Source organism: Rattus norvegicus, chromosome 18 (assembly GCF_021556685.1).
Source record: "Rattus norvegicus strain SHRSP/BbbUtx chromosome 18, alternate assembly SHRSP_T2T, whole genome shotgun sequence".
NCBI classification, from domain to species: domain Eukaryota; kingdom Metazoa; phylum Chordata; class Mammalia; order Rodentia; family Muridae; genus Rattus; species Rattus norvegicus.
The window spans coordinates 34,200,515-34,214,430 of NC_141551.1; the positions used below are offsets into that span (position 1 = coordinate 34,200,515).

Here is a 13,916-nt window from a genome sequence, read left to right on the forward strand (position 1 = left end):
GCACTTGCCTAGCAAGCACAAGGCCCTGGGTTCGGTCCCCAGCTCCGAAAAAAGAAAAAAGGAAGAAAAAAAAAGAGACTTCGAATGTTTTAAATAGAATGAATTTAAAGTGTTTGAATGTGTAAAGACTGTGGGGCTTTTTAAGTTTGTAAAATGTTTTATGTTGTGATAATGATATTAATGTCTCATCTTGGGGATGAAGAAAAAAGGAAAAGTTGTGGCTTGACAGTGGTGTGCTTGTGTGTCAAGTTGACAAGGGGTCAATTGTGCTGGATAGGTTTGTGTCAACTTGACACAAGCTAAAGTCATTTGGGAAGAGGAAACCTCAATGAAGACAATGCCTGCACTAGGTAGCTGGCTCAGTGGTTAACTTTCGATGCTCTTGTGGAGGACCCACAACCACCATCTCCAGAGGGTTCCCACATGCTCCTTTAGTCCCCTCAGACACATGTACACAAACACGCACACACACACACACACAATCTAAAAAGAAAAAAAAAGGGCAGAGAGCCCCAAATGAAGCTGAGACACGAAGCATAAGGGATGTGCTTTGTTCCTGCCTGGCTTAACCCCCCAAATAGGCTGGTGTACTCTTTAACAGGAGAGGGATGGATGGACAGATAGACAGACGGACAGACAGACAGCAACTGGTGTATATTGTGTACCGAACCAGAAAGAAACAGTACATACAGACATCCCTCTAACCTCCCAGTCCTGCTCTTACTCCAGGGGACACTTTACTGCCCAGGTGTTCTCCTCACTTAGATCCCATTTTCAGTAAATAACATCCACTCTGTGATAAGAAGATATCATATTGTGGTACTTTTCTTCTTTGTTTTTGTTGGGATATATTTATGAGTTTTGTGGGGTATATTATAATAACTTTGTACTTACATGTATTGTATAATAATCAAAGGTAGTGAACATCTATCCCTAAAAACAAAACAAACAGAAAAGATGTCCCCATAAGATGAGGGCTGTAAGCAAGCCTATAGGGCATTTTCTTAATTAGTGATGTATGGGGAAGGGCCTACCCCACTGTAGATGGTTCTACTTATGGACTGGTAGACCTGGGCTCTGTGCGAAAGCAGGCTGAGTTAGCCATGAAGAATAAGCCAGTAAACAGCACCCCTCGTGGCTTCTGCATCAGCTCCTGCCTCCAGGTTCCTACCTTGTTTGAGCTCCTGTCCTGACTCCCTTCAATGATGATCAGTGATGTGGAAGCCACATCACCCCTTTCCTCACCAACTTGCTTTTTGTTCATGGTGTTTCACTGAAGCAATGGGTTTCTATTGCTAAAACAGAAAGCAAGGCTGGAAAGGCAAGCAGGGAAATATTCTAAGGTAACTCAGCCTTTAAAATGTTTGCTACACAAATGAGATGACTTAAAGTCAATCCCCAGAATCCAGATCAAAGACCCAGACAGAGTGGTATGGACTTGTAATCCCAGACATAGTTCACTGACTGGTCAGCCTAGCATGATCAGCAAGGCCAGGTCCCGATGAAAGATCCTGACTCACAAAAGAACAAAATTGGGGAGGGAAAACAAGATAAAGGCTAATGAGATAGCTCAGCAGGTAAAAGTGCTTGCTGCCAAACCTGAGGCTCTGAGTTCTGAAGTCTATCCCCCAGGACCTATAAGGCAGAGAGAGCTGACCTCCACATGTACACAGAGAGGGGGGGGGAGAGAGAGGAGAGAGAGAGAGAGAGAGGAGAGAGAGAGAGAGAGAGAGAGAGAGAGAGAGAGAGAGAGGAGAGAGAGAGAGAGAAGGAGGAGGAGGAAGGAGGGGGAGGGGGAGGAGGAGGGAGGAGAGAATAGGTAGGTAGGTAGATAGATAGATAGATAGATAGATAGATAGATAGATAGATAGATAGATAGATAGACAGACAGATAGATAGATAGATGATAAATAGATGATAGAGTAACTTTTTTCCTAAGAGAGCAGGTAGAGTTCAGAGGCTGTTGTGTTTTTATCTGGGAAAAATGAAAGGGATTCAGATTCATGTTCTGTGAGTTATTGAGTACTCTGCTTAGACGTGTGTGTGTGTGTGTGTGTGTGTGTGTGTGTGTGTGTTTGTATGTGTGTGTGTGTTTGTATATGTGTGTATGTGTGTTTGTATGTGTGTGTGTTTGTATATGTGTGTGTGTTTGTATATGTGTGTGTGTTTGTATATGTGTGTGTGTTTGTATGTGTGTTTGTATATGTGTGTGTGTATATGTGTTTGTATATATATGTATGTGTGTGTGTGTGTGTGTGTGTGTGTGTTTTAATACTATCAGTAGTTAATGAGCAGGCAGACTCAGATCGTAGACTCAATTTTAAACTGTGTTTGTCCTAATTAAGTAACTCTTGTCCCCCACAATGTCCCCTCTAATTAATAAGCTACCTTTGATAAGAACTAAATTTGTTGATACTTATAAGGCACTTATAAAGTGTGCAGGGGAAGCTAAGTCCTGAGTTCCTCCTACTTATCTTGCTACTTTCCACATATAGGTCTTCCCACATTGATAAGACCTAGGCGGGGTGGGACTGAAGAAGCTTACAGCCCTGCTGGCTCTATGTTGACAGCCTGCCAGACTCTGCTACCCTCCTTTGGGAACCCAGCCCTGGAACACTACCTGGACGGGTCATAAGATATCTGCTCCACCTCACTCTGCCCAAAGCCGCAAACCAGAGAAATTGCAGGATGGGCGGTGCCAGGCATGGCTGTTGGTTTTTTCAGCTGGGTTAAGCTGTTCTGTGTCTTGTTCATGCACCTGACTTGTAGTGCTCACTGGTTCTGCTTGGCTGTCTCTTCTGCCTATACAGGTCAGCACTTCTCACCCTGCTCCTGCCTCCCCAGGACATTCCACAGCCATGGTCAGTGTGCCCAGCTCCCAGCAACACCTCTCAACGAACATGTGAGTAAAAGGCTCAGAGTCAACCTGCCCTCAGTCTCTGGCATGGAGGTCTCATCTTCGCAATCCCCTCTGCCACCTAGTCTCCATGCCCAACCCAAAACATACAAACAGCTAACAACACCCCTTCCTTCTCTCCCACTGATGGTGAGCATGGATGAGAAAACGACAGATTAGAAAGCACAACATTGCTAGGAGATGGGTATGGAGAGGTCTCTATTGTCTCACTCCAGGTTTCAAATATTGGCTCATTAGTGAATATTGACTTGCTATAGTCAACAAAATAAAAAACAAAAACAAAAAAACAAGTATATTTGGCATTGGGGTAAGAAAAGCACTTGCAAATAACTACTTTGACAAAGAGCTTAGGAGCATCTCACAGTCCTTAGGATCTCAGAGGACTACTGGCATGTCTAACCTGTAGCCTACATGCTTCTTGAAGCCAAACACAGCTAAGGATGCAGCCCACCACAAAATCATAAGCTAACTTAAAACATTGCCAGATTATTTTTGCTATACAGGTCTAAGCAGTCCTGGGGCTTACGTTTTGATGATGACAACCTCATGTCACAATGTCATAAGCTTGGACATGCCAGGCCCAGGTGACTCCGGATCCAGCACAGCTATTAAATTCTTCCTTCAATGCCGTTCCCGAGGCAGCTCTTCTCACAGCTCAGCCTCACCGTTCCCTGTTGTCCTCACAACCGTGACTCATAGCTGGACACCACCTACCTGATTCCTGGGTGAACTTTAGAATAGCATCTTTCTTCTCACTCATTTCTGTAGGACACAAACCCGATTCCCCTCCACCCACCAGTCACCAGTGGAATCGTTATGTGTGAAAATACTAATGAGAATCACCTCTGCCTCCCCCTTCCAAAAGTACACTTTACGGCGCCCAGCTGTCTCCCAGGCTGTTCCCAGAAGTCAAAGAAACCCTACTCTCAGCCCAAAGAATGTTTCAGTTTCTGTGATGACTGGTCTCGTGAGCCTGCCTGTCTTCAGACCCACAGCAGACAGAACTGAGACGGCTCTAGGTAGATTGTCAGACACCTCTGCCACTGATCCTGACCTTCAAGCCGTTTCTCTGCTAGAGGTCAGTTCCTCATTGTCACCGTGCCCATGTAGACCTCTCTGTGATTTCCACCTACATGGAGTAGAGAGACCAAGGCCTGCTTCCTCCCCCAGCATTCCAGCCAGGTTGCTTCACTTCCATCTGCCTTTCATACTTAAGTTTCCATTTTTAGTGATTTTTGTTGCTAGGTGCTGGCAGGTGAGCTACGGGGATGGCCTCCCCTTAGTCCTTCACGGTTCTGTGCCCTCCTCCACCATGTTCCACTTCCCTCACCAGCTCCTTCTGTTTCTAGGTTTGTAGCCCTGCACACTTACTCAGCCCAGGGACCTGAAGAGCTGGACCTGAAGAAGGGAGAAGGTATCAGGGTTCTGGGCAAGAATCAGGATGGCTGGCTGAGGGGCGTCTCCTTAGTCACTGGACGAACTGGCATCTTTCCAAGCGACTATGTCATCCCCGTTTTCAGGTACATCTCCAGGGCCCATCTGTGCATAGAACTGATGATGGCGGACCCAGTGTCTTTTCAGAATATAAGCCAAGAAATAGCTTTTGCCTTCCCATCCCATTAACTTACACACAAAATATTTATAACTCCCACCCCCGAGGTCTCACCATGTATTTATAGGCTGGCCTGGAACTTAGCCAAGTTGGCCTCAAACTCACGGTCCTCCTGCCTCAGATTCCCAGGTGCTAGGACTACAGGTGTGAACCACACTGCCCAGCTTTGCCCCCATTTAATGCCCTGGCCATGCCGAAAAGCCTGGCCTGTCTTATTCTCCACATGAAGTCACTGATACACAATGAAATGACTTCCTTAGGACTGGGTTTGAGACTACGTCCCACATTTCCCTCATCACATCTGACACCAAAACAATACCATCAGTTGGACCAATTGGAAACTGTGATTAAATGCCTCCCCGAGGCATCTCAGAAGGGTTCTCAGGACATGACTGAGAGGCAAATTTTCCATACATTCAGACCCATTCTTGCCCAGCCATGCCCAGGTGAAGGACTAGTTACCCTGGAGGAGCCCTTCCCTCCTAGCTCTCCCAGTGACATACCAAACTGCCCTGCCTCTTCACACTGTGCCCATAAATTCATTCAGACCTCAACTCTATTGCAGCTCCTCCTACCTGCACCATCACCTGCCCAGCCATGAGGCAATGAGGCCCTTATCACATGTCAAACCCTGTCTTTGTGACATGTCAGAGGGTCAAAAACCCCAAGAGCAGCAGACTCCATGAGACATTTTGGCAGACCATCCTTTAGGTGGGGCCCTGTGTCCAGAGGAGGGCAGCAATAATGGTGAGAAAAGAAGGAACTGCAGCATTGGAGAAACTGATGACGTAGGCTGCTTTAACCTGTAGAAAACAGGAGGTGTGAGTGATGTGTGTGCCAGGAGCTAGGCAGAGACCATGACTGGCAGCAGAGGAGGAGGGCAGGAGATACAACTTAGATGACTTGGCTTCCAAAAAGAATACATTTCCTAATACATAGATTTTCCTTTACACAGCAGCTGGCTGGCCAGGTAGATGGTCCCGGTTTAAGAAGAGTACAGGCAAAAATGAGGTCCTTGAGCACCTCAAGAAAGCGATTATGTATATATTATATATATATACATATATATAACATATATATATGAATGACAGAAGTTGGGATAAGATATTATAATCATTCCTTTCAATGTAAGATCCCTAGAATTTGTTCGAAGAATAGCAAATTAAAAGTGTGCATAACTGATGCTTTCATCTCTTTTAACATTTATTGAATTTTTTTTAGATTTAGTGTCTATGGATGTTTTGCCTGTATGTATGTATGTGCACTGTGTGCTGGTCTAGAGAGAGAGAAGGCAGCATTAGATCTCCTGGAGCTGGAGTTACAGATAGTTGTAAATCACCTTAAGGGGGCTAGGAACCAAAATCTGGACCTCTTTAAGAGCAAGTATTTTTAACTACTGAGCCATCTCTCCAGTCTCTTAATGTTCACTATATGTCAGCTATCATACCTTTCCTGAGCCTGGGAAAATTTTAGTAAATCACACACACACACACACACACACACACACACACACACACACACACACACATACACACACATACACACACACACACACACACACACACACACACACACACACACACACACAAGAATTTGGCCTTATGGAGAAGGGAGAGAATGAGGGAAATCTTGGAATTAGCCAAGATGATTTTGGAGAGAAGAACATTACGGGTCATAGGAGCAGCAAGTTCGAAGGGCCTGGGGTAGGAATGTACCTGACATGAAAACCAACTAGACTGGGTTAGAGCAAATGATGGGTAGGCCGATTGAAGATGAGGTCAGAATGGTAAATGGGGCCAACTCATCTAGAATTCTTAAGTCATAATGAAGGGTTTGGTTTTAACTCCACAGCAGAGTTTTTGAGCAGTAAAGTAATATGATCTAATCTACGTTTAATCATAATCTCTGTTTGCTGGGTTGAGAATAAACTGTAGAGAAGAAAGGGTAGACCCAGAAAATCTAGCTAAGAGAACACCACACCAACCCTGCTTCGAGGGTAAGTCGTCACGTCTTCAGCTTACAGGGTGGCGACTGGAAGCTGTAGATTCCACAAATACCTTAAAGCTAGAGGCCTCATGGCTTTTCTGACATTAACTATTAAGTGTGAATGGATAGAGGATTAAAGGTGAGTGTGAGTTTGTTCCTCTGGTTAACCAATAGAGCATCTGCTTTATTAGGATGCCAGTGATGAAAACATTAGCAGATGGGCTTGAGCTGTGGGCAAGCAAACACTTACATCACAGCAGATTGTGAGGTGCCTGTTTGTAACCCAAGTAAAAGTGCTGGCAAGCCACTAAGTATACGTCAAGCATTGAAGAGAGAGCCCTGGTCTTGTGATGCTTACTAAAGCCATGAGATTAGATGAGATCATTTTCGGTGTGATGAGGGGTCAGGAGACTAATAGGCAGCTAGAAACAAAAATCCTCAAGGAGTAAAAGGAGAGTCCGACCTAGAGGGTAAAGTGATTACAACAGCTGCCATGGATGGCAGAGTGTAGTAAGATGAACCATAGCTAGAAGGTATTAAAAAGAATGTGGCGTAACCATGAATGGTTAATAATGGACAAGGAAAGGTACCTATTCCCACCAGAGAACATTTTCTTCTATGGACTCTGACCTAAGTAGCCCAGGGCCCATGCTGACTGCCAATAACTCTGCTTATATGCCAGGGTTAGCCTAGAGTCTGAAATGGATCATCAAAGAATTAGTATGGATAAGAGTGGTCGTATATTTACCATCCATACATGAATATTTTTGAGGAAGTATAAACTGAGAAAAGCTCTCCATTTCCGGAGACAATCGGGATGTGTGGCCACCGCGTTTGTGGGATTCCAGCTTCCCAATGCGCCTTCTTCCATTCTCCCTCTTTGGTCTTCTCTTGGGTAAGCACCTGGTGCCCTCAAGTAGGTCATGCATATCTGTGCTCAACCTTCTGAAATGGGTGCATGCCAGACAGGGTTGGGGTTCTAGCACCACAGAGACAGTGAGCTGATCCCCACCTCCAAGTCCACAGAAATATGAACATTAGCAGATAATGAAGTGCTAAGGCTGGGGTGAAGTTTTCTCATGGGGAAGTGGCATGCACAAGAACAAGTCCCTCTCTCTGTCCCTAAATGCTATTAGGTTAGAGAGGATCCAAGTATTGCTTCCTTGATGCTATTTCTCATACAAAAAAAGCTTCTGTCTCCACTAAGCTTAGAGGTAGATGATGTATGCCAAGTTTGTCCAGCCGGGTACAGCTGGCCCTTATTCATATCTACCTTTCCATCATTTTAAGTTTCATCCTCCCGTTTCTCAGACTGAAAAAAAGGCTGTCCATTGTCAGCTCTGTATCTGCTATTATCATCAGGCTCTATGTGAGAGACAATGCATGCAAGGCTCCTTTCTGTTCTTTCTGCCTCCATTGTCTGTTTCCTGTTTACAATACTAGCTCAGTGGTGCCTTTAACTCCCTTGTTGTATAATGCTAACAGCCATGGCTCTGAGATGGGAGATGCCCCCCTGGGCTCTGACACCTTTGCTCTTGTAGCATCATGCCCTACAAACTGAGACAGAGTTTAGGGATTAACTACAGATAAGAACTGACCAGAACTGGGCATTGTGACACATGCCTGTAATCCCAGCACTGCAGGAAGCTAAGATAAGAGGATTGGCGTGAGTTTGGGACAAGGCTAGGCTATATAGCAAATATCAAGCCAGCCAGAGCTACACAGCAAGACTGTCTCAAAAGAAATGAAAAAAAAACCAAGATTTCTATTTATAATTCAATATGTGGGACATTTTAACTACTCATGCTGAAATATATATATATATATATAAATATATTTAAATATATATAAAATTTATTTAAATATATAAATATATATAAATATATAAATATATATACATATATATATATATATTTCAGCTACCAACACATCTAGTTCCTATTAATCTCGGCTAAACCTCTGCTTCCATGAAGCCTCTTCTCCTCCCAGACCCTGAAGACATAAGCAGGCTCAGGCTTACAAAGCAGTTGCCATGCATCCATCTGTCCAGCATCCAAACCCCTTCATGCATCGGTATCCACTTGCCTCTTTTCCTGTGTAGTCTCAGTAGGTGGTGATCCTCAACTTTCCCATTCCATCCTCAACTAGTTTTCCTTTCTTGGAGGTTGTCAGTGCATGAGACAGGGTCTTGTGTTGCCTAGACTGGCTTGATATTATTGTATAGATGAAGCTCATCTCGAGTTTCTTATTGTGATGGTATGAACAATCCCCCATATGCTCGTAGAGAATGGCACTATAGGTGTGGCATTGTTGGAGTAGGTGTGGCCTTAGAGGAAGTAGGACACTGGGGGGTGGTCTTTGAGGTTTCAAATGCTCAATCCAGGCCCAGTATTTCTCTCTGTGTATTCCTGCTGCCTGAGGATCTGGATATAGAACTCTCAGCTTCTTCTCTAACACCATGTCTCCCCTCTACACTGCCATGCTTCCTGCCATGACGATAATGGACTAGACCTCTGAAACTGTAAGCCAGCCCCAATCAGATGTTTTTCTTTATAAGAGTTGCTATGGTCACGGTCTCTTTTCACAGCAATAGAAACCCTAAGACACATACCCTCCTCCTTCTATCTCCCTAGATATCTCCCTACCTGGGATTGCAGGTATGTGCCACGTGGTAGTTTAGCTTGGCCAATCTACAGTCCTATTTCTGACTTTGAAACTGGAGCCAGGGAGAAAAGAATGCAGAAAGCTAAAGATCTTTATGGTGAGACCAGCAAATGACATCAACGCTCCGATGTCAAATCCACAATTGAATCTTCAAGTACTCACTCAAATCCTGTTCCCAGGCCTTTCTACCTGGCTCCTGTCCTCCCAATAAATTCCTTCCCATGTAATAATGCAGGAAGTTCTTTATTGTAACCTTCATAGACACATATGCCTGTCTTGTGCCTTATGGGTGGAGGAAAGTGACAAGGGCCACCACTGCCTGGCCTTTCATTCTCCACACGGACTCTACAAAGTTGGCCAAGGGTCAACCTTTCTCCTTCACAGGAGGCTGCTTCTGTGGCAAGCCCAATAGAACTACTGTGAGAAATGTTCACTTGGAAAATAGGATAAGCTCTAATATTACAGAGAGAAAAGGACATAGGGACCTGTTAGCAGAGCAAACCAGAATATCCACTCCTCCCACTTAAGCCCAGAATGTCTTCTAGTCTCCTCTGGAAAACAAGGATCATAATGTCTTCAAGTTTGGGGTTTCCTGGGGATTAATTAATATGTGTTAGCAAAGTGCTTTGATGTTGAAAGAAAACACTAGGTAAGTGGTAAGCTTTTTGCCAAAAGACATAGAGGGAGTCAGAATTGGGTGGGAAAATCACAATACAGGAGTTGCTGGAATCAAGCCCGGTGATGAGCTTATAGCTGGTGCCATAAACCATCACTCAGAAAAGGGACCGGTGGAATAAGATTGACTTGAGCCTAATTAGCTGCATTCTGTCCTTGCTTCTGTTGCTTCTGCTGGGAAACAATTTGGGAACCAATCTTGTCTGTTGCTTATGCACTTTGCAGCAAGCAATTCCTAATGGCCTCTTGTTCAAAAGACAGTCAGCCATGCTCTGGGGTGTTAGCCAGTTTCTAGAGATCTTCTTTAGTACCCAGGCCACATATCTAGAATGTAGTCTTGTTTTTAATCACTGGTGAACTACTCCATTCTTCATTGATTACGCCATGGAGACCAGAGCAGGTTGACAGATCTGCATCAAAGGTCCCTTGCAGCAGGTGTCAGTTCCTAGAGCTTGTGGTAGCCTATGCTTCTCGTAGCATTAGCCACAGTAAAACAATAGCTAGCCTACCTTCATTCAGCCATGGCTCATTACAATACACATTGTGGTTTATAATGAGCTGACCAATGGAAGAGGACAAGGAAGAGCAAGGAGAAACAGCCTAAAGAAAACCATGAAGGTCACTGGGTGGCAGGACTAGGAGGGTTTTCTACCAGGTCTGAATCAGTGGGAGTGAGAGAAAGGGACGTCAAGCTACTGCCACACGCTCCACTGGGTTTCAGACTGGAAACAGTGTCCATGAGCTTGCTGTTTATAAAATGTTAGTGTTGATCGTGATATCGCAGCCTAAGACTGAAGTGATAGCATCTTACAAAGTCACTTCAGGGCTACCAGCCACCTTAATTTATTTTGGGTGAAAAAAAATTTTTTTCTCTGCTTCTCTAACTAGCCCTGGAGATGGTATAGTCAGAAGTAGGGCAGAGAGCTGGCTTGACCTGATTTCAAACCTCCCGTCTGGCAATTGCTTAGACAAGTAACCATGAGTCTCTGTTTGTCTCTCAGTCTCTGTATCTGTCTGTCTGTATGTGTATGTATATGTGTGTATCTTTCTGTCTGTCTGTGTCTGTCTGTGTCTTTCTCTCTCTCTCTCTCTCTCTCTCTCTCTCTCTCTCTCTCTCTCTGTGTGTGTGTGTGTGTGTGTGTGTGTGTGTGTGTGTGTGTGTGTGTGTGTGTGTAAGAGAAGCCACATTTATATATAAGTAGGTATGGAGGCCAGAGGTCAACTTCTTCAAGTGTCATTCCTTTGGAATCATCACTGTGTCTTTTGAGCAGAGATCTCTCACTGGGACCTAGAACTCAACAATTAGGCTAGGCTGGAGTCTGGCTAGTCAGCAAGCTCCATGAATCTGCCTGTCTCAGCCTCCCTGAACTGGGATTACATGATACCAGCACAACTGGCTATTTTGAATATGGGTGATGGAGACTGAACTTGGGTCCTCATGGTTTTGCACAAAGCACGTTACCAACTGAGCTCTCTCTCCAGTCCCGTATACTCAGTTTAATCTCTACATCTTTAAAGCCATGGCCATACTGGTGCTACCACAGAAAACCATTATGAAAAACCCACACTAATATGGGTGAAGTACCTGGCCAGTGTGAACACTCATCATGTATTAGCCAAAATGACTAGAAGGGAGTTCTGAAAGCACTGTGGCCGCCAGTGGACAAACACATTAATCATCAGTCCACACAGAACACAGAGGCTACAAAATGAGCCTGAGAAATCTTCACCTTCGAAGTGTTCAACATCTAGTGAGGAAGCCACTGAATAAACGAAGACTTGATAAACAAAATAAGCAAAGAACAGTGAACTCGTGTACGATCTGTGCCCTGAATTGGGCTGACGGAGTGTGGAATGAGGGGGTACCAGGGCCATAAAAAGGAATGAAGCCTGGGTGTGCAAGTTCTACCCAATCTTGTGAGCCCTTCCTTGCTATCAGAGCCCACATAGTTATTAAGGTGTGGGGAAGTGGGATCAATTTAGTCAGGCCTCTGGTAAAGGAGTGGGGATGGGTAGTTGAGAAAGCTATATTCATATGAGGAAGCTGACTTAAAAAAAAAAAGACTCTTGACTGAACATTTTCTTTCTCCATGTCTTCTCTTTTTAAAAAACAATAGCTCAACAGCTAGAAAGACATCTAGTTTTCCTGATTCCCGGCACCCCACTGTCTGCACCACATGGGCGTTATCCACCTCCTCTGTGTCCTCCCAGGGTAGCTTTTCAGAAGGCGATCCCCGGCAAAGTGGACCCTTCAGATCTGTCTTTGTGCCCACTGCCGTTAACCCTCCAAGGAGCACATCTGGCCCTGGGACTTCTGGACAAGGGTCTCTTAGGAAAGTGCGGAGCAGCATGAGAAAGAGTAAGTAATGACCGAGAGGTACGAGCTTAGAGCTAATGATGGCAGTGCCAACTGGGACACACTGGAAGTTTGTCACTAGAACGATGTGTTTGTTTTGAACTCAGCCTCTGCAAATGGTAAATCCTAAGGGACAAGTGCTTTTATTGAGGGAAGCTCAGACCACCCGAAGGCCACTGTCCAGATCCACTCAAACATAATATGGTAAATGGGATGATACCAAGCTGAGGGCTGGTTTGTAATTGAATTATAGCCAAGTTATATTGATTTTTATTAAAAACCAGCCAAAGGCTGATATACTGCTCAGTGCTTCTCTGTGTTCTAGAGAAACCCTTGCATGGGCAGGGGCTGGGGGTCAAAGATGAAATGCTAGGGACGGTACTAAAATCCTGTTTTCTACTACACTATTTGTGTAATGTGTGCAGAGGGGTTCTTCTTGAAAAGGTTATACAAAAGCAAGACTCACACCCTGAACCCACCAAGCCCAAAGTTTTCAAGATTAATAGAGGTACCCAGTGGTTACACTGTCTGCACTGCCCTGTGACTTCCTTTCTCCTCTATAACATCCACACTGAAGGCATGGTGGTCACACAGAGCTGTCAGCAACACCGTGCTGTCATTAGTATCTCACTATACTAAACTGCACGACATTTCCTCTGGAGATAAAAAATCTTGAAACCTCATTGTACAAGACATCAAAGATTCCTCCCTGTCACAATCCAAGTGTGGAACATCCCTCCATCAAACAGGCCCTGCAGTCTCTCCTACAAACTTGACAAATGACTAAATGTGAGATGCAGCCTTGCAAACATAAGAGTGGCATGAGGGACAGTGTGCCACACAGAAATAATTATATGTAATATATATGACATTATATATGGCATTATGTTTATATATGTTATATATTATCCATAATATATGTATACATCAAAAACAAAAGAAAACACTGTCTTCACCTACCCATGTCCCAGTCCTTGCATCTCACAACCTGCGTAGCCTCTTAAATGGACCCTCCTGCCTCAGCCTTCAGCCCCTTCTTTCCTGCTGCTCCTGCCCCCTAGAATTCACCATAACAGTCTTGTATAAGTTACCACTCTCTTTATTCTCCTCACTTATAAAATGGAAATAATAAAACTCACCTTATCACCATCCCTATGCTAGCTAGCAAGAGCATTGTACCCCCCTTAGATTTAACTAACAGACAAATTTAACAAATAACAATACCATGTCTACCACATAACAAGTGCTTGAGAACATGGCGCATATATATACATATATATATATGTATATAAACATTAATTATTAGTAAATAAATCAGTTCATTACTAGTATAATGACACATGCCCATCTACATGAATGGGCTTGTTTAGGATTGAGGTGTTCCCTCAGCCAAGATCACTTAGTAATGCAGAGAATGGCATTAAGTATACTTTTAACAGCTCACATTTTAAAAATACACTCCTTCTGTGTTGCTGTATAAGTCTTGATTGACCTGGACCTTTGACTGCTTTTGTTATATGCTTACAGAGTAAGAGAGCATTGAATCTTTTGAAAATTGGAAACTGACCAGATAAACAGGCAAGAAGCCAAATTTCCCTCATATCCACCAAAGCTAAGGACACATTGGCCTGGTGTTGTTTTGCCTTCCCTAGTTCCACAAGCTTTCCTTTCTCCCTTTTTCCAAGGTGACACAGGTCAGGCTGTCA

The 13,916-nt window shown here is 44.1% G+C and overlaps 1 protein-coding gene across 2 annotated transcripts in view; it reads left to right on the plus strand.

Annotated features, from left to right (window-relative positions):
• Window positions 1–13,916, plus strand: part of Sh3rf2 (SH3 domain containing ring finger 2) — a 101,127-nt gene that overhangs the window by 82,258 nt on the left and 4,953 nt on the right. For both annotated transcript variants that reach the window (XM_087592846.1, NM_001034187.2), the window contains 3 exons: window positions 2,811–2,902; window positions 4,267–4,437; window positions 11,972–12,213. In XM_087592846.1, coding sequence (XP_087448972.1) covers window positions 2,811–2,902; window positions 4,267–4,437; window positions 11,972–12,213 — 505 coding nt within the window. The remainder of the gene's footprint in view (window positions 1–2,810; window positions 2,903–4,266; window positions 4,438–11,971; window positions 12,214–13,916) is intronic.